At 38.1% G+C, this 26,751-nt stretch overlaps 1 protein-coding gene across 3 annotated transcripts in view; it reads right to left on the bottom strand.

The window, feature by feature from the left end:
• The window catches only part of LOC135208773 (serine/threonine-protein kinase NIM1-like), a 101,456-nt gene that overhangs the window by 32,853 nt on the left and 41,852 nt on the right, over positions 1-26,751 (bottom strand). For 2 of the 3 annotated variants that reach the window (XM_064241288.1, XM_064241289.1), the window contains one exon: positions 8,999-9,230. In XM_064241288.1, the coding sequence (XP_064097358.1) occupies positions 8,999-9,083 (85 nt within the window). In that variant the 5' untranslated portion in view covers positions 9,084-9,230. Of the gene's footprint in view, positions 1-5,173; positions 5,307-8,998; positions 9,231-26,751 lie in introns of all 3 variants that reach the window. The other variant, XM_064241290.1, reaches the window with a different exon arrangement.

Here is a 26,751-nt window from a genome sequence, read left to right as displayed (position 1 = left end):
ACAATTCCATAGCTCATGATGAGCAGAATAACCATTATATTAAATATAAAGTTTCAGAGATCTGGATAAACTAATCCCTTATACTAATAATAGGTCTAAAGTTTACTTCTATTAGCCAGATCTGAACACAGACTGAATGAGAGTACTACGTATATTTCAGTATACAGTCACTAGGGCGGCGCTGCTTTCGCCTTGCAGGGAGCCGAATAGTCACTTTGTGTGCGTGAACTGTGATTTTTTTTTTCGTTCATTATCTTCATGGTGGTACGTAGTGGAGTTTATAATTGCAGAAACAGGTACCAGAAACCTTCTAGAGAAAATGGAATAGCATTCCAAAGGTAAGCAAAACATACTGAACCTTATTTACCAACAATTTTGCGCTAGTCAGAGAAATATTTGTTGGCAGCAGGTGCGTTTTCTGATAACATTTCATATTTTCAGCATAATATTGTGGTCCATACGTGCTATGGGAACTTCAGTTTTGAAATCAGGACATCATTAATCTTATATGTGCCACATTCTCGTTATCAAAACTGCTTAGTAGTAGGTAGGTAGGCTTAGAGGTTACTGGTTATGTCAATTACAAAGTCCCGTCTTTCACACATCGGTTACTGCGATGCCCTGGGACACCTGTGTGAATTTTGTCAGTCATTAATAATTCTTCGCCATAGTAGGCCTGGAGGATTCTATCTGTGTCAACAGTTGACAAAATCTTAAGACATAAAAAGGCACCATTAGAGTTTTTTTTTAGCAAAATGGATTTTATCGAACGTAGTTTCTCAACGAAATCAGGCAACGTCACACTTGGTATTTTTATTCAAATTTTTAAAAATATATATATATATATATATATATATATATATATATATATAATATATATATATATATATATCAATAGAGGGATCCACGGTAATATCCTTGTTTATCTATAATAATATATTTATACAAAGCTTAAAGCTTTCGTCCATCCTACTGTGGACTTGATCACTAAGCTTTTTTGCTTAGTGATCAAGTCCACAGTAGGATGGACGAAAGCTTTAAGCTTTGTATAAATATATTATATAGATAAACAAGGATATTACTGTGGATCCCTCTATTGATTTATTAGAAGCACGATACAGTGTTTTTATTTTGCATATATATATGCATATGATATATATATATATATATATATATTATATATAATATATAGTTGTAGTACCCTATTCTAAGTGCAACTTCATTTCGAATATGCAGTGCAAAAATAAGTTCTCTGTGGTAAAAGTTATCGAATCAACATGCCACAGAAAGAGAACCTAGAATGATACAAATACCAAAAAGAATCTCGGCCAAGTAAATACTAAGCCTATACCAACTGATCCGATGTATTTTTTTATCGTTTTGTTCTTCAGTTATGAACAATTTTACCCAAATAAATCAAAATTACTTTCTTATTTAAAAGTTTCCTCTGATTACGTTCAATAGCCTTACAATAGAAAGAATTGACTTGCCTATACTCTGTTTTTTTTCATCTGTCCATCCGCCTGTGGTGTTTTTGTATGGTAACACTGTGTTCCGGGCTTTATATAGTTACGCTATGTGTAAGTTTTAGGTAAATAAAAGGATATCTGGGTGTACATTTGCAACTGAAAAGTGTTTTAATAATCTACTGTATGCAAGTTACACCGTTAATATTCGAAATAGGATATTATTATAATCGTTGAATGTAACTATTTAAAGCCCGGGACGCAGTGTTACCATACATAAACACCACAGGCGGATGGACAGATGGAAAAAAACAGAGTATAGCTATGCTGTCGTCGGTGCGTTTATAAGAAGCTGAGCATGGCGGGAAAAACATGTTTTGCTAAATGTGTTTTCAAAACTTTTCTTAAAACGATGTCTACATGCTACTTCTTGTTCATTTTCCATGTGTTCTACATGAATTTGCTCTCTTTGCATATAATAATGATAATTACTACAACGATAGTTTTAACCAGTAAATGGAAATCTGTATAACTCTACGGATATACATATGACACTTTTCACCAATTATTACCGTTATAAACTACGTGCAAACGACCACATTAGTAAGACTAATAACAATAATACGACTCGAGCTTTCCATCAACGGAAATTCTGAAGTTTCCAAAGACCTCGGGGAAGCTTTCTTAACTCTCTGGCCTCGAACCCAATCCTCTTTTTAAATGTCATGAGGTCTGAGTCGATTGTAGCGTTTTAAGAACTTCATGTGTTCGCCATGTCAGTGTTGCAGTATCACGATTTTACGCAACGTTTCGCATCAAAGCCACGAAATCTAACGTTCATCATTTAAGGCTGGTCTCAGCGCCCCCCTCCCAACCCCCTGCTAACTAACTCCCTTCTCCCCTCCCATCCACGTTTCTTCGCTTGTATTGCCTTTTTCTCTAGTAGGGAAGAGGCAAGCGAATACGTAGTAGTACCATTTTACAGCACAACCTCCTTTTTGAAGGCTTGCGCTATAAAATAGTACTACTATTTAACTGCACGCCCCTTACTTTGAAAAAACAAATTAACATAAAAATCTCATATGGTATTTGCATTCTAATTATAGTTTGCGCTACCTTTAATGGTAACACTGGGTAATAAATGGAATTTAAGCAAGTAACCAGTAATAGAAGCCTTGAATTCTAAAACATATCCTTACCATATGGCCAAAACCATTGCTAGTGACATGAACCTTCACTCAAGCGCAGGGAATAAGGTCATCAAAAATATCATCCACTTTCCTTTTCCTCAAGAAAATAATGCCCCCCCCCCAAAAAAAAAAAAAAAAAAAACCAATCCGGTAATAAATCAAATATCGTGTAAACAAAATGGCCATTATCTTGCAGAAAATTCAGTTGTGTCATCCCAACGGACCAATTGTATCCCTGCGAGGATTTACTTAAGACACAACCTGCTGAGAAGGTGGGACGTTGAGAGAGAGAGAGAGAGAGAGAGAGAGAGAGAGAGAGAGAGATTGGTGGGCACCTGAGAAGAACGGCGGGAAAGAAAGGAGACAGTGAAGTAGTCACATCATTGCCAGGCTTCTGAAACAGCACAGCAGCGGGCGGCGCAGCCGCGCAGCTCTCTGTTTCCACTCTTCCCCCATTCTGATGAACGCGTCAATACACGTATGTGCGTGTGCATGTATGTATACAGCTCGTGTGTGCTTACCCATTAAATCCCACGCCATCCGGACTGCATAACTCCTGCCATAAACTTCGTACTTTTTTGCACGGAAGTCGTCGAGCTTTCTTTCGCAAGATGAAAAACAAACTTACGTACCTGAAGGATTCGTAAAGGGAGGAACAGAACCTTACTCCAAGTCGTCTTGAATTCGGTGGTTAAAATGATTTCAGGTTACTTTGAATGCTTTGGTGAATCGTGGATATCATATCTTACCTCTGATGTCATTAAGGATATAAATGGTCAATCTAGGAGTGACTTCGACTTCAAGAATAGCGGAATATCAATTTTTTATTTTTAATCTTTTGCAAATAAGCCCTTTTCTATAACGGAGGGTGTTCCCAGGAAGGAGGTTACGTAACAGTCAGTGGTATACATTAAATCTTATAATAGTATAATAAGTAGTAATAATAATGAGTGTGTAACAGTTACGAAATGGATCGTTAAAAGCAAAACGCGGCCACAGAGAAAATGACGCTTCCATTAGAGCATCGCTTCACAGTCCGCTGTCATTTGGAGAGAAAGCACTCGTCAGGAATCCATTTGTCAGCTGAGGAGACAAAATCTACATTTTCATCAAAACGCATAAAATGTAACGTCCATTGTGGAGATAGCACAGTTAAAATGCACTGCAATACAGATGTGCATCAAGCTAAGAAGTCAAATTAGATATGTACAGAATATAAATGTTTATTATATATATATATATATATATATATATATATATATATGTACATATATATATACATATATATATATATATATATATAAATATAATATATAAAATATAAAAATCTATATACATATATGATTATATATGTACACACACACACACACACACACACACACACACACACATATATATATATATATATATATATATATTATAATATATTATATTATATATATATACTATATATATAAATTATATAAAAAATTAAAAAAAAATTATATATTATAAATAAAATATATATATATATAAATATAATATATATTGAAATTATATATAATTATATGATTATATATATATAATATGTACATATATATGTACATATATATATACATATATATTATATAATATATATATATATATATATATATATATATATTATATACAATCTATATACATATATATATATATATGTAACAGCACACACACACATCGTAGTAAGCTATATACAATATAGTATTTAGTAAAGGTCGTGCTACATCTATATCTATATATATATATAATATTAAATATACTATATATATATATATATATATATATATATATATGATATATATTATATATATTATTATATAGATCTATAGCGACAGAGCAGTAAAGATGCATTTCTAGAAAAAAAGAATCTTCTCAAAATAGCACACACAGAGCAGCAAAAGAAAGCATCCCACGCTAGACACATGAAAGCATGCGAAAATATACGAGCATGTAATGCACAGTGACCGCAAGCAAAAACAAAAACAAGGCAGCCTTTAAAAGTAAACAAATTTGCAATTTGAAAAAATAGACGAAACACAATGCAATTCTGAGAGGTAAACAAAACAGGAAGCAACCATGAATGTAGCAGAGGCAAAAAAAAATAAACAAATAAATAAATAAACAATACCCTACATGCAAGGGCATTGCCTGTCATGCACATAAACTCAAACAGTTAAAGTGAAGACTGAGTCGCACAATCATGTTTAATGCCATCTGTTGTCATTGATCTGCTAAACTTTTTGACCATGTAGCCAGTACGGTTGTAAAAACTAAAGCCTGTGTGTGATACCACAGAGGCAAACTGACGCTACTTGAATTGTCCACACACCTGGCTACTTATAGATACAAAGTTCAGCAGCAACGAGATATCAAACTTGCTTGTGAGACCTCCTTCGTAAAGTGAGACGCAGACACACTCTATACTGTTAAGGAAACTGCGGGTGATTAAACCAAAGAGGAGATCGAACGCCATTCACCTGCCATGATCGTGTTTAATACCTGTGTCGTTTTTGGAGGAGTGGCATGTCTGAGTCCCCTGCTCAAAGTCCATCTCCTGGTTAAGGAGCCTCAATGCCGATCCTATCCTTGCCGTAGATGCCAAGATGCTCGATTACCCTGCTTGCAATGGAATCTGGGCCCACAAGGAAAGGAATGACTGTAAAACCACAGGCTTATCATATTCAGTACAGAAAGATTCTGATTATAATTATTTCGCCTCAAGGAAATGACTATAGTAGATTCACATCAACGGTGCATCTGATGTCTATAGGCCCGTGCCTTACGACGCTCCTGATTGGCTGTTGATAAGCCAATCACAGGGCTAGAAAACTCTCAGTCTCTCGAGAGAGCTCACATAAGCAGGGTGTGCGTTCCACCTCTCCTGAGGGATACGTCTTTCGAAAGTATCCCTCCGGAGAGGTGGAACATACATTCCTACTATGTGAACTCTCTCAAAGAGACTGAGAGCTTCCAGCCCCGTGACTGGCTTATCAACAGCCAATCAGGAGCGTCGTAAGGGACTGGCCTGGACATCAGATGCACGGTTGATGTGAATCTACTATAGCAATTGCGGGTAAGATCTGAATTCCTTTGCAATGTATGACTGTGGATGAGGTTCACGGTTGATCTTTTCAGCTAAGTGAACCCAAAGTAATAATATGTGAGACACAAACTGAATTTCTGAAACTGGCAAATGGCCATTGCTGATTAAGGTCTCATGATAACTGATGAAGTAAAATCCAAATGTACAGAATATTTTTTTGTCGTAAATGTCTACGCGATACAAATATCAGGATAGAAGTGTATTAGTGCCCTTAGAAATCGCTAAGACATGGACGGTGGTAGTGCAAGTGCCAAAGAAAACTGGTGAGAAATTCTGGCATAAATAATCTAGTCAAGCTGAACTAATACGAACTCAGATTATTCACCCAGTTCTGCTCCCTAATCCGGACTAGGATTGGATTTGCCTTGGCTCCTCCTTTCCTTCATAGGGCTAAGAGCGAATTTTCTTCTTCCTGAACATTTGGACCGAATCATTTCCAATCAAATGTCTGGCCGGTTCTGGACACAGAACAAGAAATTCTTTTGCAGCTCCTAATCGGAATTTGTTGCAATGGCATCAAATACTTTTCAATCTTTTATAGAGTAATTTGTACATTAAGACTTTGTTTTTTTTTAAATCTATTGAGTTATTTGTCAGGATATTCAGAATTTTGTAGGAACCAGGAAGTTCTTGATGGTTAAAATGATATTTTCTTGAAAGAGGTTTTCACAATGAAGGACTGATAACTTGATAAATCAGTCCTGCTCACATTTGGAGAGGTTTCCCATTAATATTAGCCACAGATTGCCAGAACTATTGTGCAACGGTGCATATTGCAAAGGGGGATACTGGAGGGTGTACAAAATATGTGTAAACAGAGTTGAGACGAAAACAATTAGTGATGGTAATCAATATAACTCAGACAGTTGACTAGTGTGCATCAGTAGAACTTAAGTCTTCTTATATCCTAAGATTATTATAATTTGCTTGTCGTTATACACACACTTAACACACAAACACACACACTCACTCCCCTATCAAGAACACAAACGTGTGAATACATACACAATTTGCTATCTTCTAATGCGTTATTCTAAAACGACGAAAATCGAACGTTTATCAATGCTCTAACTGCATTTGGCCCATGACATTTCTATCAACACACTGCAACTCTCATCTGACACGTTCAGTGTTATCCTATTCATCGTAAACATTGCAGACAGACAGAGTTTAAAACATATATTTATTTAATTTCATGCCAAAAATACTCTACAGGAGGCAAATACTTGGAGGGTTCAAAAGCCACATTTGCCAACGAAGAGGACTGTCATGAAGCGATTCTCTCTCTCTCTCTCTCTCTCTCTCTCTCTCTCTCTCTCTCTCTCTCTCTCTCTCTCTCTCTCTCTCGAGGGGAAAAAAAAGAGTAAAGAGATGGTCAAACACAGAGCCTGTGGTACTTAGCTTTACAGCACCAGCCAAAAATAAGTTGGTTTATAAACATGCAAACATAAACAAACAGGGTGAACATGCTCTTTGGCAAAACCATGCACACACGTTACGTAATTCTAAGACGAAGAAGAAGAAGAAGAAGAGAGAGAGAGAGAGAGAGAGAGAGATTTCGAGGAAGATAGACGAAGGAGAGAGGAGAGAGAGAGAGAGAGAGAGAGAGAGAGAGAGAGAAGAGGGGGGAGGAGAGAGAGAGGAGAGAGACGAGAGAGAGATGGAGTAGAGAGGAGAGAGGGAGAGTTTAGAGTTTGAGAAGGTGAAGGAAGAGCGTGTGGGAGAGAGAGAAGATTAAACAAGAAAATAGAAAGTATTGCTAGGAAGGATACAGCAACTTTGGAAAGAGAGAGAGAAAAAATAGGACGTATTGCCATCAAGGTTAAGTAATTTTTTCTAAGAGAGAAAGACGCTTAAACAAAAAATAGAAAGTATGGCCATCAAAGTGAAAAGCAATTCTCTCTCCATTCTTTAATAGGCAGTCAGACGGAAGAATTAACTGAACTTCTTCGCGATAAAAAAAGATATCAGTGGCAATACTTTACAAATTAAATTAAGGCCAAGACTTGGCTACAGATAGGGCTATCGGTCGGCTGAATTTATAGCTCGGTTATCGCAAGCAGACTTGGAATTTGTCTGGTAACGAGAAAATTAAAAGAGAGAGAGAGAGAGAGAGAGAGAAGAGAGAAAGGTGTCTATTAACAATAATTCGAATTTATTATCCAAGATCATATATGTGGACGAAGACAGAAATAAAAAAGATCGTAAACAGGGGACACAATGAAATTTCTAATAGAAGGTTAATGAAAGAGACACAGAATAAACAGATTGCGCAAAGAAGGAAATGGAGAGATGACAGAAGGTGAGGAATATTACGAAGAAACGAGAATAATGACGAAAGACATTAAAACAGACATTTACGAATTGTATAAAAATACATAATGAAATAAAATTACAACATCTCGCAAACGACACAAATTACGAATACTAATCATATTGAGAATATATAACCTAGCAATATAAAGAAGAGGAGATGGATGATGAACATTAAGGAGAGAGAGAGAGAGAGAGAGAGACGAGAGAGAGATGAGAGCGAGAGAGAGAGAGAGAGAGGGGGGGGGGGGGAATTAGCGCATCATTAGCCATGAAAGAGATAAGGTAACTTGGCGGAGATGAGAAAGTTACTGATACGAGAGCAATGGCAGAGACGAGAGAAGTGGCGGAGATAAGGAAAGTTGCAGAGATGAGAGAAGTAGAAGGAATGAGAGACGTCGTGGATATGAGAGAAATTGTGGATATGAGAGAAATAGAAGGAATGAGAGAAGTTGTGGATATTGAGCGGATGTATTATGGAATGAAGAAATTGGAAATTGGGATATGAGAGAAATAGCGGGGAATGAGGAGAAAGTTGTGGAGACGGGGATGAAACTGGCGGGAAGATGAGAGAAATGGAAGGTATGAGAGAATTTGCGGAGATGAAAGAAGTGGCGGAGATAAGAAAATCTGCGGAGATGAGAGAAGCAGAAGGAATGAGAGAAGTGGCGGAGATGAGAGGCAATGCGTAAGTAGCAGAAACAGGGGGAATGACAGAGGTGCAGATGAGAGAAGTTACGGAGATGAGAGAAGCAGATGGAATCTGAGAAGAAAAAGAGATGGGAGAGGTAACAGAGGGATTGGGAGAAGCTGAGGACAAAGGAAAAAGTTGCGAAATTGAAACTGCTGAGACGAGAGCGAGAGACAAAAAAAGAGAAGACAACCAGAAGCAGGGTCTTATAAAATACCTGTAAAAGACAGAAGCGAAGTTGCGGAGACAGCTGAATCGACATTGAGATTCTCTCCCAGGAAGGAGGAGCGTGCGGCTGGCATATCCCCTCTGCTCTCCCTCGGTCGTTTCTCCCCCTCCTCCTCCCCCTCCTACTCTCCCCTTTCCTCCACGTCCCCCTCGGCGGTCCGCCGGAGCCTTTCAGTCAAATTGACGTGCCCTTCGGAGCCTCCTCTTCACGCTCTCATCCTCTGAAACGAAGGCAAGAACTGGGTAAACGAGCAGTCAGTCTCGGTGGGTGGGTGGGTCGTCTCGGGTATTTGAAAAAGGGGGGCGGTGCCGCGGCTGGGTTTCGCAGAAGGTAAACATCGACGGACAGGGTCTGGCTCTTAACTTACATACATGTCATTGGTGAAATTAAAGGTTAGGGTTACAACCCTTTCAGGATGACGTAACTCATCTTTTGGCAGTGCGTACACGAAAGAGAGAGAGAGAGAGAGAGAGAGAGAGAGAGAGAGAGAGAGATACTAAATGAAGTACCTTGAAGCACGCTTTATATAATATTAATATATAATATGTGTGTATCCATATATCCATATAGACTAACATGCGTACATATAGATATGTGTATGTGTGCGTATGTATAGGTACATACATATGTGAGTATATAACAATCCTGCTGCCCCTCTGTGTGTGTATACATACATGTGCATATATATATATATAGTATATTATATATATATATATATATATATATATATATATATATATATGCGTGTGTTGTGTATGTAGGTACATACATATGTGATATCAATCCTGCTGCCCCAGTGGTAAAAAGTAACGTATCACTGAATATCAACAAATACTTTTTGACTAGTGTCTATAAGATGTGATAGGAAACGGATAAATCGAAACTGAGCAAATTGGATCTTTTTATGTTTACTTGGTTAGCGTTTCAACATCACCGCGCCAGATAGTATAGGTACAGGGAAATCGAACAGATTCCCGAAAGGTCTCAGTACAGATTTATCTTTAAATAAGTATGTACATGTACATAACCCTGGATATGTTTCTCTATTTCAAGATTCGTGACACAATGACCATTTCTTTATTCATAAATGTATAGTTTTTATTCTAAAGTGACGGTATGTGACGTCACGACATTACTCGACGGACGCATCCAAGCAAATTCTCCCGAAGAGTTGTCAGTGTTTTAACCTGAATCTACGAATTGACAGTATATGTGCTTGCTGCAATGTAGCAGCAGCGTTCTATTAACTTGAAGAGAAGTAACACCAGATTGACCCGGGGTAAAACCGTGTATTCCTGCTGATGCAACTCCTCTTACATCACATATGTACACTTGAATGAGGAAAGTAGCTATAGAGAAAGTGAGGTATTTCTGTAAAATGGACAGGAAACGGAATAACGACGTAAATCCCAAGTATAAAAATAACTAGCTGAGCTTCCGAAATGGCTTAATTGTAATTCCCAGTCGTAATTCCTTATCAACGGAAGTGTGTTATATATATATATATATATATATATATATATATATATATTACACATATATATATAAATATAGTATATATATATATATATATATATATATATATATATATATATATATATATATATATATATATATATATATATATAGGGTGTCCATAAAGTTCCAGTATAATTACAAGTATTTATTGCTCAGAATGGTACTGGGTACTTTATGGACACCATGTACATATATATATATATATATTATATATATATCATATATATATATATTATATCTATATATATATATATATATATATATATATATATATATATATATTATATATGTGTGTGTGTGTGTGTGTGTGTGTGGTGTGTGTGTGTGTGTGTGTGTGCGTTGACGCTAAAATATACATGAATGACAGAAAAAGATATTTGTGTAAAGTTAAAGCATCCATCATAATAACATTTACAATTACAATTGCGATCTTTATTATTGTTCGGATTAGAAGACTAGCAGAGGAAAGAGGGAGAATTAAATAATTGGCAAATAACAAAATGATCATTATTAAAAAAACGTGATTGGCATATAACAAAATGATCATTATTAAACAAATGTAATTGGCAAATAAAAAATTTGCAATATCAAGCAAATGTAACTGACAAGTAACAAAATTATCATTATTAAACATATGTAATTGGCAAAAGACTAAATTATCAATATCAAACAAACATACTAAGACAAGTTAACAAAGTGGCAATTACACAAACACATAAACAGTAATACAAGTAGTAGCTGTGCACGTATAGCAGAACCTCCACAAATAAATAAATAATACTAAACTATACTCGTCGTCTCCCACAAAGGGTACGAATGGCTCCCATAAAAGGCTCATGGGTTTCCAGTGTTCTTTTTTATCCAATCGTTCACACAGGATGCTTTATCAGCTGATAACTGCTATCTCTCTGCGGGGTTCGGTCTTACCAATTAAATAGGTTGCGTAATCTGACTGACGGCTTACATCCGTCAATGGGTACTTTTTTTTTTTTTTTTTTTTTTTTTTTTTTTATCTCGAATGAGGCCGACTTCGTGTTAAAGCTTAATTAGTTGGTAGTTACGGGTCGCAACTAAGGGGATGGAGAGATGCAAGCCATCTGTATTCGGTCGAGATTCGCGCCTTTCGTTAAAATCTTGAAGGTACTTTTGAAGGCGCTGGCAACAAGACTTGAGGTAGGCTTGAGCCCCTGGTCATACACTACAAAGTACAGGCAAAACCAACTTATAAATATGTAAAGAACAAAAAAGATTAATTTTTAATGCACAATATTTTTGACATTTCAGCTTAAAAAAATATCGAGAAACTTCAGAGGAGAACCTCGCAGGAACCCGAACTTGAAAACGGCACTGCGCGGAAATGTCTCCCGGCAAATTAAGCATCAAACCGCCAAAATATATATAGAGCGAATAAGCCATCATGGGAGGCAAAGATGAAGTCACGTATGTTGGTTAAGGCGGCTTCACAGGATCGCGAAGGAGACTGACTTCAATTTTACCGCCGATAGTCTGATTCGCCGTCAATTTTCGATCCGTCCAAAATTGCAGGCTCCGGGCTCCGGAACCTCATTGAGGATGACAAAGGATGACAGTTTAGGTTCTGTCGACTTCTATTTTACCGATAAATTTGGCTAATTTATATAGTTTATTCTGCCGCTTCTCTCTCTCTCTCTCTCTCTCTCTCTCTCTCTCTCTCTCGTCTCTCCTCTCTCTCTATATATATTCAATATTATATATATATATAAATATATATATATATATATATAATATATATAAATATATATATTATATATATATATAATATATATATATATATATATATATATATATATATATATATATAAAGGCTGTGCCTCAAGTAAAGGGTCGTGTAGACCGATAGACCGAAAGATCTTGGCAATTCTCGTCCTTTCATTTTCCTCCGTGGCATCACCTTTATTTATACGTATATAGCATCCACTTTAATATATTTGTTGATCAAGTATTATATTTATATATATATATATATATATATATATATATATATATATATATATATATATATATATATATATAATCACATATCCACAGGTAAAAAATAAGAGGCGGGGTGTGATAGTGTGATATGTGTGATAAATGAATCACGTGCTAAAGTGATTATAATCATATATATATATACTATATACATATATAATATATATATATATATAAATTTGTATATATGAATAACTTGATCACGAAATATATAAAACTTGATGCTATGTATAAATATATATATATATATATATATATATATATATATATATATATATATATATATATATATATATATATATATATCTATATATTATATATGCCAAAGATATACGCCTATGGTATTGCAGTTTAGTGCGCTGAATTCATCAATCAATGATAAATTTTCAGTCGAAAATCTTGTAAACTTCACCCATTTTCAGATCTTAAAAAAAAAAAAAAATCTTGCCTTCAAAACAAAGTTGTTTCCGGTTGACCTGGATGAAATGGAAACTAATTTTGAAGAATTTATTTTGGCGGTTCAAATTCGTCTTCGGGGGAACTGATTTAACGTGTGGAATTACCACCATATACGCTACATCATTTCCCACGAAGATTAATTTGGACAACCAAAATGAATCCTGCAATAGTAGAGGGGCCGTTTCAACCGGAAACTCAGCCTGTGGTACGAAAACAAAGGTTCCTGATGTCATGACCGTTGCATGGATTAGCCACTTGGCCGTTTAAACTAACCCATCAGCCAATCATCAATAAACCAATAACGCTTTTCTAGGGCGGCCTTCTAACTGGCAACCGAGCCGCGTGAAAAGCACATTACGCTCTGTCGAAAAAATTACGAGGCCGACATTGATCTATGTGTGCAACATGCAACGTTGCTCGGGCCAGCAAGTGGCTGTTCGCGCTAAGTACCTCGCAGTTAATAACTTATTTCGGAGAAGTTAAAATGGCCTCTTGGTCAAGTTGCAATGTGTTTCTGTGCGTGCGAGTGGTCTTATTGCCATGTGTGCTTGGGTTTAAGATGTGTGTGCGTTATATTGTACGTGTATGTGACAATGCATTTATGCGTTGAGTGAGTGTGTGCGCGTATATGTGTATAAAATATAAAATACGAGAGATATAACGTATTTGTGCGACCACTGCGTCTGTATGTGTGAATGGAAGAGATGAGAGTGTATGAGATTCCGTGTGTGTGTGTGTGTGTGTGTGTGTGTGTGTGTGTGTGAGAGCGTATGGGTAAATGGGCGTTTGTGTGCATGCAAGCATGTGAAAATTGCACTGTAATAAGTGACATATATAGTATGTGAATAACTTCTATCCAATATTAACGCAAAGTTGTTGCTACTTTCGGCATGTTCCCCTGAGCGACTCGCAAACCTCTAGAAAAATTCGGGTAAATAAGTTCAACCCCAACTTCCCTCACTTCCTGGGCCAGTCCCTACCCATACCCACCTCCACAACCCCGCTGAAGGTCGGTGTATCACTCCGAACCCCCCCACCCCCCACCCGGACCCCCCAACACCGTAATATATTTAGTAGAAAATTTCGGAGCTGCAAAAATTCGCCCTCATATTTTTCTCCCAGACTTCGCCTGCAACTTGAGTGCAGGGAGATCTAAAAATAAGCTTATTGCTAGTAATCAAAATGCGTAAAAATTCCCTCTGAATATATATATATATATATATATATAATATATATATTATATATATCTATATATATATAATAATATAACATATATAATATATACATGTATATATATACATGAATATATCTATATATATATATAGAATATATATATACTGAATATATTTATATATGTATATATTCATGTATATATTTGTAAATCTATACACAAACACACATATAATATATATATATATATATATTATATATTATATGTATACATACGTGCATATATAAATATAAATCATATATATAGATATATATATATATATATATATAATATATTATATATCATTACACATAAAACCCAAGTCACCCGACACTAACGCCTAAAATCTCAACTGACACAGATTCCATGATTAAGCAAAAAAAAAAAAAAAAGAAGAAGAAGAAGGTCGCTCGCCCCACATGCATCCATTTACCGGCGAAACAAGGAACCATTTTTACCGGCCGAGTAATAACAACAACAACGGGGCAGTTTTCATGCTATCCCAATTCCTATCCAGCACAAGTAAGAAGTTTAAAAGCTTTTGTGGCAATCGTGGCCAAGTCGTTTGGCTGGTATTGATTCCTCCCTTTCTTCCACACAATGATTTTCTCCACAACACTCGAGAGAGCGAGACAGTGAGAGAGAGAGCCGAGGGTTGCAGCGAAAATGCTCGCGGCTTTTGTTGGCCAAGTATTATATTCTTCTGCTTCTCCTTTTTGCGAGGAGGCGAGCACCCTTGTGTCCTTACGTAGCCCAGGCCGGGTGGTGTATTGAAGTTGGAGGAGATGAGGGAGGGAGGAGAGGCTTGACCAGAAAGAATACGAAGCGGTTTGAAAAAATGAAAGCCCAAGATAAATCCAATTTCCCCTTAATTAGAAGGGTATCTCTCTCTCTCTCTCTCTCTCTCTCTCTCTCTCTCTCTCTCTCTCTCTCACGAATATAGTGTTTGTAATTCCTCGCTTTCCCACAGAGGTACAGTCTGACCTCATTCCAGTAATGCAGAAGACGCGGTCGAATAATGATTATTGTTGATTGATTGCCGTAGTGCATATTGATTAGACATCTGTGATCAATAAGATACATCAGATACATATGCGTTTCCCAGACACTTCTTCAGATAGTATGTTGTGACGCCAGTTTTAACCACAAATCAATCAATCAATCCTTAAACAATGACACTGTTCAATTTTCTTGTCTGTGACCAATTTTGTTGGATGATGTCTATCTTCACGTCTACATCCAAGTGAACTGAATGTTAATAAGGTAGCCAATATTACGGAATGTTGTCTCATTATGCATTAGGCCTAAGTACGTCATATCACCCATCCCTGTCACGTAACATAATGGAGGGCTGTTAAGGAAGGAAGCATTACATGTGCAATGCTACGACTTGAAGTTTCTCCCTCACCATTCGGTGACATAACCTACCCTGCCTCGTGTGTGAGATGACCTGGCATCCAGTGGGCTAAGATATCCAGGAATTACCGAAGCCACGCATGTTCGCTCGTATGGTATTACGGAAGAACCCGCTGGCTTGGCGTACAAAGTTCAGCCTCAGGTTGGAGATGCGCGCCGATCTGGCGTCACCTTAAACGATAAATTTGATGAGCATAATGTAGACGTTTGTTTGTTTGTTTGTATGGCGTTTTTACGTTGCATGGGACCAGTGGTTATTCAGCAACGGGACCAACGGCTTTACGTGGCTTCCGAACCACGTCGGGAGTGAACTTCTTTCACCAGAAATACACATCTCTAACACCTCATTGGAATGACCGAAAATCGAACTCGCGGCCACCAAGGTGTTACGCCAACACCATACCGACCACGCTATACGTGAGATATGAGATTGATACGCCTCGAAGGTCGTACTTAACGGATACCACTTTTCCGAACGGCGTGAATTTGCAGAGCGAATTACTCTCAGTTCAAGTAGTATAGGGTACGCATGAAAGAGGGTCTTTATTACCATAGCTGATAAACTGATAGAATAACGATGATGATATTAGAAGTATAATCATAATAGATGGAGTTCCAACGTGACCGTGACTCAATAGCCTATATATACACATGCTATGCATTTCGATCATTTCATCATTGGCGTATGGTGACTAGCGTCGTGGCATGTCGCGGGTTCGCGCCGCCTCCCCCAGGCCGATAACAAATCACTAGCGATGTATCATGATCAGTTACTGGTGCAGTGTCGTGTCTCCTGTGGGAGGTTAATACCAACATTCCTTGGGAAGCTTCATCTACTGAAATATATAATGATAAAGACAGTGACAGCTGTAGTATGAGTGGTATCAGTAGTAGTAGTCGTGGGAAAAGTGCTGGAGCTGTCAACAAACAGTTGTATTCTTGGGATAAACATCACACAAACAGTAAGCGAAGGAAATGAGTGGCTCTTTCACGATGAGTCATATACAAACCTCTTATTCCTCCATCGCACCAAATAAAATATCGCTTTCGTCCATCTATGAAAGACTTCAATTCACAAGATACATTAAAAGCGCCTCAGTGGCGTGGTCGTATGGTGTTGGACTACCACCTCGGTGGCCGCGATTTCAATTCTCGGGCATTCCATTGAGGGGTTAAAGATGTGTATTTCTGGTGATAGAAGTTCACTCTCGACGTGGTTCGGAAGTCGCGCAAAGCCGTTGGTCCCATTGCTGAATAACCACTGGTTCCATACAACGTTAAAACGCCATACAAACAAACAAACAAACAAGATACAATAAGAAGTGTCTTCGATACAAAGTGGAAATAAGCCTGGTGTGGACTTTAAGGACTCTGCCCATCTAAGAGAGATGATGGTCGTGGGACATCGGGTGACACAAGAGACCTTGATGTGTGACTGACGTGAACTTGAGTTTAGCGTAGGATGAGTAGGACTCGTGAAGTGAGTGATGTGAGTCACGGGGTCTTAAAATAACAACGAGGCAATTATCCTGCTTCTTGTCATTTATGTCGCCCTTTACATTTATAGACTGTTTCCGGTTATGTTTCTTTACTTGCTATTTAATGACATTTTCTTACTCGGTCGCGTTTGTTCCTTTCTAATTTTCATCTGGGTTTGATTATGCGTCTCTTCTATTCATTGATTGCCTAATTAGAATATAATAATAATAATAATAATAATAATAATAATAATAATAATAATAATAATAATAATAATAATAATAATAATAATAATACGTAGCGAGAAGGGTCACTTATGGGTGTGACCACAGCTGGGAATTCCTAAGGTTTGCCTCTTGAGGTCTGAGAATGTTCTTTATAAAATCTTATAAAAAAATGTATACATGTATATATGTGTGTGTATGCATTATATATACACATGTATATACATGTGTGTGTGTGTGTGTGCATCAGGGCTTATCGTTTCATGAAGCTGTACAAAAGAGAGAAGGAAGTGAAAAAAAAAAAATAAATGCCACAAAACACGGGGCGTCTATCATTACTAATATTATCATCATCATTCATAAACGGGCTAAACTTAGGGAAAAGAATCCAGCTCAACCCAGAGTTAATTCTAATTAACGATCAAGTAAAATGTTATCGTGAGTAAATAAAGTTAATTATTTACCCAGAGTATTCAGGCATGATAGAATGCGCTGATGAAGCGGGATGGTACTCCCCTGTCCTGTTCTGTTGACCTTGAATAATCACGAAAAAATAATACTACATACTCTCATTTGATTCAGTATTGTGTTATATATTATTTAGACTGCTTTCTCTCTTCGTGCGAATATAAATTGAATCACTTTATTATCTAAAAATATTAACCATAAGGTCAACCTCCCGGTCGGCAAATTAGAGAAGAGAAGAGAGAGAGTGTGAATTTACTGCCATCAATAAAAACGGGAATATTTGTTGACTTCTCATATAAGTCTCTGTGACCTCCTGTGACCTCCTTGACCTGCAAGGAAAAAAATATACAAAATCGCGCATGCCGTAACGGGTCAATAAATAAGAATAAAATTTCGATAATGTGCGTTCACGAATTCACGAAAGGTTTATGAAACCTGGGCGCATGAGGAGAATACAATGCTATTATTGACCAAGACCCAACCCAATTAAGCAAGAGAGGAGGCAAAGGATGGTCTATTTTTATCATTATTAATTCAAAATATGCAGATATTTATAACGAACGGCCCAAAACCCAAAGATGTTAATAAGCAAAGCGAGCCTCGACAGAGTTGGACCCCTAATGTAACAAAGGAAAAAAGTAATGCAGAAAGTAGTAAAGATCATAAAGCCTAAAAATACTGACTGTGCAATAGGACACAACAAACGGCATGTTTATTTAAACACATATGCACACGCGCATGCGCTCACGTATATATACGCACATACTGCAGCCATGCATTACCGTGATTGCACCCGGTATAAGCAAGCAGTCTTTTCCATGACGGTATCGTGACCTTCCCTTAAATGTTCTGGAGTCATATTGAACTCTCTCTCTCTCTCTCTCTCTCTCTCTCTCTCTCTCTCTCTCTCTCTCTCTCTCTCTCTCTCTCTATCTCATTCTATGATATGAAGTTGCTGCTCCTTGAGCCTTGTTTGAAGTAAGTGCTTCTCTGGAACAAAAAACAGCAATCTTCCAGAGCGAGTGACATGAAAATCAAGATAATAGACCTTTTTTTTTTACTCAGTAAGACAAGCCCGCAAATAGATAGACGGATAGATATGTAGACAGTTTCTAGATTCTAGAACAACCTAGGCCAACAAAGGATCTCTAAGGTTGCATGCATGATCGATAACGGTGTGGGGCTGAAAATATTATGACAGGACGAATACAATACAAAAAAACTTGCAAGATTTGAAAACTAAATCTGCGTCCTGGTCTGGGTGGCATGCCACTTTTATTACCCCCTAGACATAACATGGTCCAGAAATCACTAAAAAAGATAAACTGCCGAATTTTGCAACCAGCATAAACTACAGCAAAGGCGATTTGTATAATAGAAAATGATACTGCACAGTTGTTATAAACCTATTGCTATTGTTATCAAATAGTTTAAACGGAACACTGAAATCAAAATAATATTTTTATCTCTCATAGGCCTGGCCTGAACAGTTAGTCCTTATTAATAAAATCTTGAAAACCTCAACCTAGTAATTTTGTAAAAAAAAAAAAAAATTAGAAGCTTCTTCTTAGCAAACGCCTTCGCCTCTATTTTATGATAACATTTGACCTTTTTTGAAACTTTAAAGACAAACTAAACGCCTCTTGGTCCAGGACGTGTCAGTGGCCACACCAATCAACATCTCAAAACAAAATGTATACAAGTCATTGCTCCGTAGTCTCAGAGCTGAAACACGAAGATTACTAGAAACATGAAGGTTACGAGAAACGACATGGGCCACAAAAACAGCACATAACTTCAGTGTGATGCCCGTTGGTTTAGGAGAGCGACAATGACAACCATTCGATCTTTACAAAAGGGCAAAATTGGACGAACGCCATGAGCGGTAATGCTCCGTGGTTCTACTCATTTATTCTCTACTCATTCATGATGGTCATCCTCACATTTTTGCTCAACTTTACTTCACTTTCAGATATCTTCCTCCTCAGTCTCTCAAATTTCACTAACCCCGCCACACGCCCCCAGCCGCCCAAGACCACCGCAGTCCCCCCCCCCTTGAGGGCCCGGTCTCCTGTCCTATCTCATTGTCTTTGACCCTTGAGAACGACAGCTAGGGCTTTGGATCCACACCCAGTTGATTAATAGGCCCCTGAGAGCCTGGGGAGCCTTACAATGGACGAGATCCAGCAGAACGAAGATCAATGGTTCGCACAACAAAGCGAAGACAATCGCATTCCGAATCGAAGCCACGCAGGTCGACAGTCTAATTGACAAACGAATTAGGAGCTAACGACTACATGTGGTGGTCAAAGCTTTCTCCAATGGGAGATGTCCACGCGCATGATGAGGACAGGAGGCACCTTCATCCAACCTCTCTCTCTCTCTCTCTCTCTCTCTCTCTCTCTCTCTCTCTCTTCATCAGACAAATGGGTTACCGAAGACGACTAGAGAACCTGAACTGAACATGTATGGCTTAGAAACATGACGATTGCGAGGACAACTAATAGAAACATTTAAAATACTGAAAGGCATAACAAAAGTAGACAGTAACCTATTTACATTAAACGAAAACCAAACAAGAAATAATGCATGGAAACTAGAACTGAAAAGATACAACACATCCCATTGTGGGAACTTCCTTACATACAAGATAAGTGACACGTGGAATAAACTGCCACCTGAAGTTGTAAACAGCAACAGTGTACAAGAGTTTAAAAGAAGGCTGGACGAAATCATTAGGACACTGTGAATGAACAGTAAAACCTACTCCTACTACACATAAGTGAGCACACGATGTCTCCTCGGATGGACTAAAATAGAAAAACGTCTCACCACTCCCTCACACGTGGCTTTCAGGACGCTGGACTTTTTGTGTCTAGAACTTTTTTGGAGACCAACGCTATCTCTTTTCCAGTCGGTTTCTTTCATCAACATGACAAGTCCGCGTCGCTGGCGAATGAAGTCGGGTCCCTGATAATAATATTCTGAAAAGCAATGGGGAAGGGCGGCTGGTTGCCTTAGAGTATATCATGTACGCAATGCGATGTGGTGAAATTTCGTCGATTTGGTTATTCCAGTTTTCCAGGTAAGTATACACAAGCCTTACTCTGGTGGGTTCCTAGGGTTGCTGAGATTTATACATGTGTGTATTTAAAGAGAGAGAGAAAGAGAGAGATCCCGTCCTCATTATTGACCAAACTATTCATCATCCAAGAATGTTCTTAAATGATCAGAAGTTTGGTTAGGACAAGATCTCTCTCTCTCTCTCTCTCTCTCTCTCTCTCTTTAAATATTCATATGTAGAATTCTTAGTCGCATTACGAATCGGACAAAGAATAAGGCGTATATATATATATATATATATATATATATATATATATATATCTATATATATATAAATAAATATAAATAATATATATATTGTATATATATACATATATAGAAAGACAGACAGAGAGAGAGAGAGAGAGAGAGAGAGAGAAATTATCTCCAAGAACCGAGACGGTGGTGCAGTGTCTATCAACCGCGAGAATGCGTTTAGGTGGTATTCGTCTACGAAATGTTCCCCGGCCGAAGAAGTAGTACATCATCTTATGAACGAATCATGGAGAGCGATTCCGATCAATGAAGTCAAGAGCCCTCGGTCCGAGGACGAGGGTAACGAGGATAGGTGTAAGAAGAGCTTTTGAACTCGGGCTCTCTTGTTTCGTTTGCTTTCTTTTTTTTTTACCCGGTAAATCAATGTGAAGGGCCATTAACTATATATATATATCTGTCCGCGGAGGTCAAGATAGTCTCTCATTAACGTTTTAACTCCACTCGACACGCGTTCCCTTACTTGCGCCATCTTTCCACTCCCTGAAATTAGAATTTTTTTCTTCGTCTTCCGGCAATCTTTTGTTCGACTTCGAATGATTTGTTTGTTTGTAGTAAGGTCGTAGTTTGTTCGCTATAGTAGATTCACATCACCCGTGCATCTAAGGGACTGACCTAGGTATCAGATGCACGGGTGATGTGAATCTACTATATAGCAATAGTCAGTAATCATGTTTATTTTTCAGTACAAAACCGTAAAAGACAGTTTGATAACGTCCTCCAATTTTCCATCCAAAAGAATATCTCATCTTTGAATTAGGTTTTAATCAGATCAGAACCTTATGAAATATGTTTAACTTAATAATTCACTTCGGATCTCTCCAGCCGCCATTGCGCTGGGACTTTCCATTTCACCAACGTCACCAGTACGCACTACGAGTTTTTTTTTTTTTTTTTTCCAACCAAAAGAAGGCTTCCTCACATACACGCAAATCACGGCTGAATTACCCCGTTGTCCGTAGCTAACTCATCAATATTCATCATCAATATTTCGTGATAGCGTCGGCTTGGACGCGCACCCACGCACCTGCTAAATAAGCCCTTTGATAAACTTTGAAGGGAACGTGAAAAACAAAGACAAACACCACTTCACCACCACACCCAGGACCTCCTCATGCTGACGAGAGATAAGTCTTATCTCGGCGATACTGGATGGACTGTAGAAGCCGGGAAGTAAAACGTGATCTCTCTTATCGTCAGAGCTGGGCGAGAGATAATGACGTGCATTGGTTAAATAAGAATGTGTGTGTGTGTGTGTGTGTACATTCTTCAGCAGTCCTGTTCAACCAAATTACTGTTCACATTTACGTCACTTTTAGGCCGCTGTCCTTGTTCATAAGTCTGACAAAATTACTGTTCATAAGTCTGCAAAATTACTGTTCACATTTACGTCACCTTTTAGACCGCTGCTCGAAGCCCAGTGACCTACATGAACTAATAATAATAAAATAATTAATAATAATAATAATAATAATAATAATAATAATAATAATAATAATAATAATCATTTGAGACCTGGATAAAAGACACTCAGACGGTCACGAATAATGTTATTGATTTACTCTTTGATATATGGTTCTGAATATTTTAATCTAAAATCGTGATCTATTTATGTGAAACCGAATTGGTGTGTCGCCGAAACAAGTGCATCACTATGGTAAAAAAAAAAAAAAGATCCTATTTATGCTCATACAGTTCGTCCAACAGAATTAAATTAAACAAGGATTTTTCTTAAATGATACTATTCTAAACATTTGCGTATGGACATAAATATCCTTAGAACCATTTTTACACTATAAAACAGGATGTGTATAATTACGCTGTCTTGTGTATCTGTTTCATTTGCCCTCGTACACAGCCCAAGGTCAGTCTCTCCTTGCCACTACTGGCCCCGTTTTCTTAAGCATGCAGCGTGAAGGACCGTCGTTACCTTCGACCCTCCGTTACATAACCGTCAGTTGGCACGGCAGAATAATGGACGAATAAAACGACGAAAAACTAATTCGCAACAAAAGGAAAAGATGACATCGAAGACCGATGTCAAAGCCGCGGTCATTAACGTCAGCGGGACCCCGCAAAGACGAATGAATAATTGTCGCACGAAAGGGAAGAGATGTTCGGAGTTGAATCATTAAAGACAATATTAACATACCACCGGTAATGGCGGGATGCGAGGGAGGACGGTATTATTATTATTCTTCTTATTTTTTCGCTTTCGGCATTATTCCCTTTACTTTCGTTGCGAGGAGGGATGCCCGCTGTATAATCATCTGCTAATGATCGCCGGCTGAGAACTTACTGAGCGTGGGACGACAAGATTCTATAAAACATTTTATCGTTAAAAATAGACATGAGGGAATGATTGTCTCTTACATATGTATATTCATACATATGTTGGGCATACAATCCACAATGAAGTAAAATCCTTCTGTCGTTTATAATATATATTTCTTGTACGGGATTAAAGCTTTCGACCATCAGCTGTGGTCTAGTGAACAAGACCACAGCTGATGGTCGAAAGCTTTAATCCTGCACAAGAAATATATATTTTAGACTACAGAGGGATTTTACTTCATTTTGGATTGTATCCCATTTACTTAGAGGTACGACATAGTACCTGGCTTCTGCGCATATATATATATGAGTGTGTGTTTGTTTGTAGATTGAGTTATTGATTTTAACAATATGGCGTTGCTACAATGATTGCCATCGACGCCGGAAACAAATGATCTAAGGTACAAGTAATTATTTTTTACGTTTGATAATCTATTTTAGATGAAACAGTCACTCAATCCATACATTATGCATAATTTCACTTCACACACCAATAAAAAGATATAAGCGCCTCAGTGGCGTGATAGGTATGGTCTTGGCCTGCCACCTCGGTGGTCGCGATTTCGATTCTCGGGCATTCCACTGAGGGGTTAGAGATGTGTATTTCTGGTGATAGAAGTTCACTCTCGACGTGGTTCGGAAGTCACGTAAAGCCGTTGGTCCCGTTGCTGAATAAACCACTAGTTCTATGCAACGTAAAACACTAAAGCACACAAACAAACCAATAAAAAGATATCTTAAAAAAAAATATTATAACTTTTGCAAGTCTAGCTTACTCCACAGACCTCAAAACATCACTTGAAACGAACTCGCCAATTTTACGGACAGAATGCAACCTCTCACGCCCCCCCCCCCCCCCCTCCCCCCCCCCCCCCCCCCCCCCCCCCCCCCCCCCCCCCCCCCCCCCCCCCCCCCCCCCCCCCCCCCACGATATGGATAGACACTCGACCTGCAGATACGCCACAGTCAGAGGTATCAGTCATCAACAAAATGGTTACAGTTCGTCAGGTTATATGGTTGATCTAGATGAAGTTAGCTTATGCTAGCACAGAGCATTGCCCGAAGTGTTGTAAAGTTTTTATATAACAGCCTTGGTGTTGACGCGTGGATTGTGGTAAATCGGTAGCAAGGGTTTCATAGCAGTCAAAGAATTTCTGGGTCAAACGTGTCAGGCCAATCATTAGAAAAGAAAGGACAGTTTCTGATCGCCTTGGTATAAGACTGTATGTACGTGGGAGGGAAATACGGACACCATAGACTACACACTTAAAAAAAAGGTAGTATATAGGAGAGTTTAAACACTCTGGCTGATACAAGCCTGAATCAACGAGGCGACTTGAGTGTACGGTGAAGCACCCAGAGTTACTAATGAGGCTTGCAACAAACCTTACTACTTTAGTGCTGCAACGATGAGCCATATGAGGCTCCATGCTAATAAAGTAGAGGGGAAAGAGAGAAAAGAGTGTCGATAAAGTAAAATACGAGAATAAGGGAGACTGCTAAACTAGATTTAAAGAAGTCACACACGGAACAAATTAGAGATAAGATAACAATTATTCAATTAGCTTGAAATACTAGAAGAGGGGTTGGGGAGCTTCACTAAACAGAGTAGTAGCGTCGATGAAGCCATCTGTGAATTATTTACTCTCAAGGCTGAAATCGACCCCAAAATGGGGCTCTATAATGTGAGACAACAGTAATTAAACCAACAAGTATAAATGGGGATTGCCACAAATTTTTCTTGATGTATAAATAGAATGGTATGTATTGCAGCAATTTGAAGTTTTCTTGCTTTTATCAAGGCGTCTAGAAGAAGCACAAATCGAGCTTTTCATTTGCTATCTAATAAGAGTTACGCAAAAAAAATTCTTTTAAATAAGAATGAGTACTACTGCAGGACTCCTGACATTTCTAATATAATCCAGTAGCACAAGATATGAACTTCGAACAGCAGACGCTATTATTCCCTCATACGAAACAAAAATCTAAACCAAACGTAGTAACTCACAATTGCTTTCAAACTGCTAGATTTAACTATTAACATAAAAACAAAAAGCGATCCTAATGATGAGTCATGTCAAGAAAATAACAAGACAAAAGATAAAAAAAATAACACGATGATGGTTATCAGCAAAACATCTGACGAACTCTCAGAGCAATAATTGCTCACTTTTCCAGACCAGTAATCCTCATCTGCTGAGAACTCTGTCTTCGAACTGAGAACTCTGTCTTCGAACTGAGAATTCTGTCTTCGAACTACTAAAATGGTAAGCAAATGTTAAGCACTAATTTTCGAAATCAATTTCAATCACGCGAAGACGCTACTCATCAAGGATACAAAAACTGATAAAACATCGGCAGTGACGATTTCCACATGCCAAGATGACGGAGGCAGGAAACGGATCAATTTCTATGACTTCCTCCGTTTGCTTAGGGCGCCCGTGTGTCAAAATACCCGCGCACACCAAGACGGCAAGAACGTTGCTCGCATGATACGCTCATTATCAATTCATTAATCAATGCGTAACGACCTTCGCTCCACACGGCATGAATAACGACACAGAGGTGGTGGATCTAGGAAGGATCTCTCTCTCTCTCTCTCTCTCTCTTCTCAAAAAAAAAAAAAAAAAAAAAAAAAAAAAAAAAGATTACCCTATTCTATTTCAAAAGCCAGGCAGGAGAAAATTACTACTACATGGAGACCAGATCTTCTCTCTCTCTCTCTCTCTCTCTCTCTCTCTCTCTCTCTCTCTCTCCTCCACATTAAGTAAGATGATAACTCATTCACAGAACTTAATAACACAGGGTACTTGGACCCTTCGTATGGTGTGAAAGGTGTGTGTGTGTGTGTGTGTGTGTGTGTGTGTGCGTGTGTGTGTTACGTTATATATAAAATATAGACACAGGTTTCATATAAATATTCATACATTATGTGTACATGTGTTTGCGTGAGTGAGCGCGTGTGCGTGAAAAAATTATACAACTATCTCTCATTTCTTATCTAATTACTATTCACGTAACTATGCCATTACCAAAATAATTGCATCACCCCTGACCTTGTGACATTCCCTTGGCTTTTTCAGTCGCACGATCCTCCGAGCCAGCCAATTACAGCATTTATGTCTCACTCGTTTCTCTCTCTCTTCTTTTTCCTCCTCCTCCTCTCTCTCTCTCTCTCTCTCTCTCTCTCTCTTTCTCTCTCTCTCTCTCTCTCGCTTTCTCTCTATTTTTGACGATCAGAACATACG

This window comes from Macrobrachium nipponense, chromosome 35, assembly GCF_015104395.2.
Source record: "Macrobrachium nipponense isolate FS-2020 chromosome 35, ASM1510439v2, whole genome shotgun sequence".
Taxonomy (NCBI): Eukaryota; Metazoa; Arthropoda; class Malacostraca; order Decapoda; family Palaemonidae; genus Macrobrachium; species Macrobrachium nipponense.
Note: the sequence above shows the minus strand (reverse complement) of the source record. Positions and strands in the feature narration are given on the sequence as shown.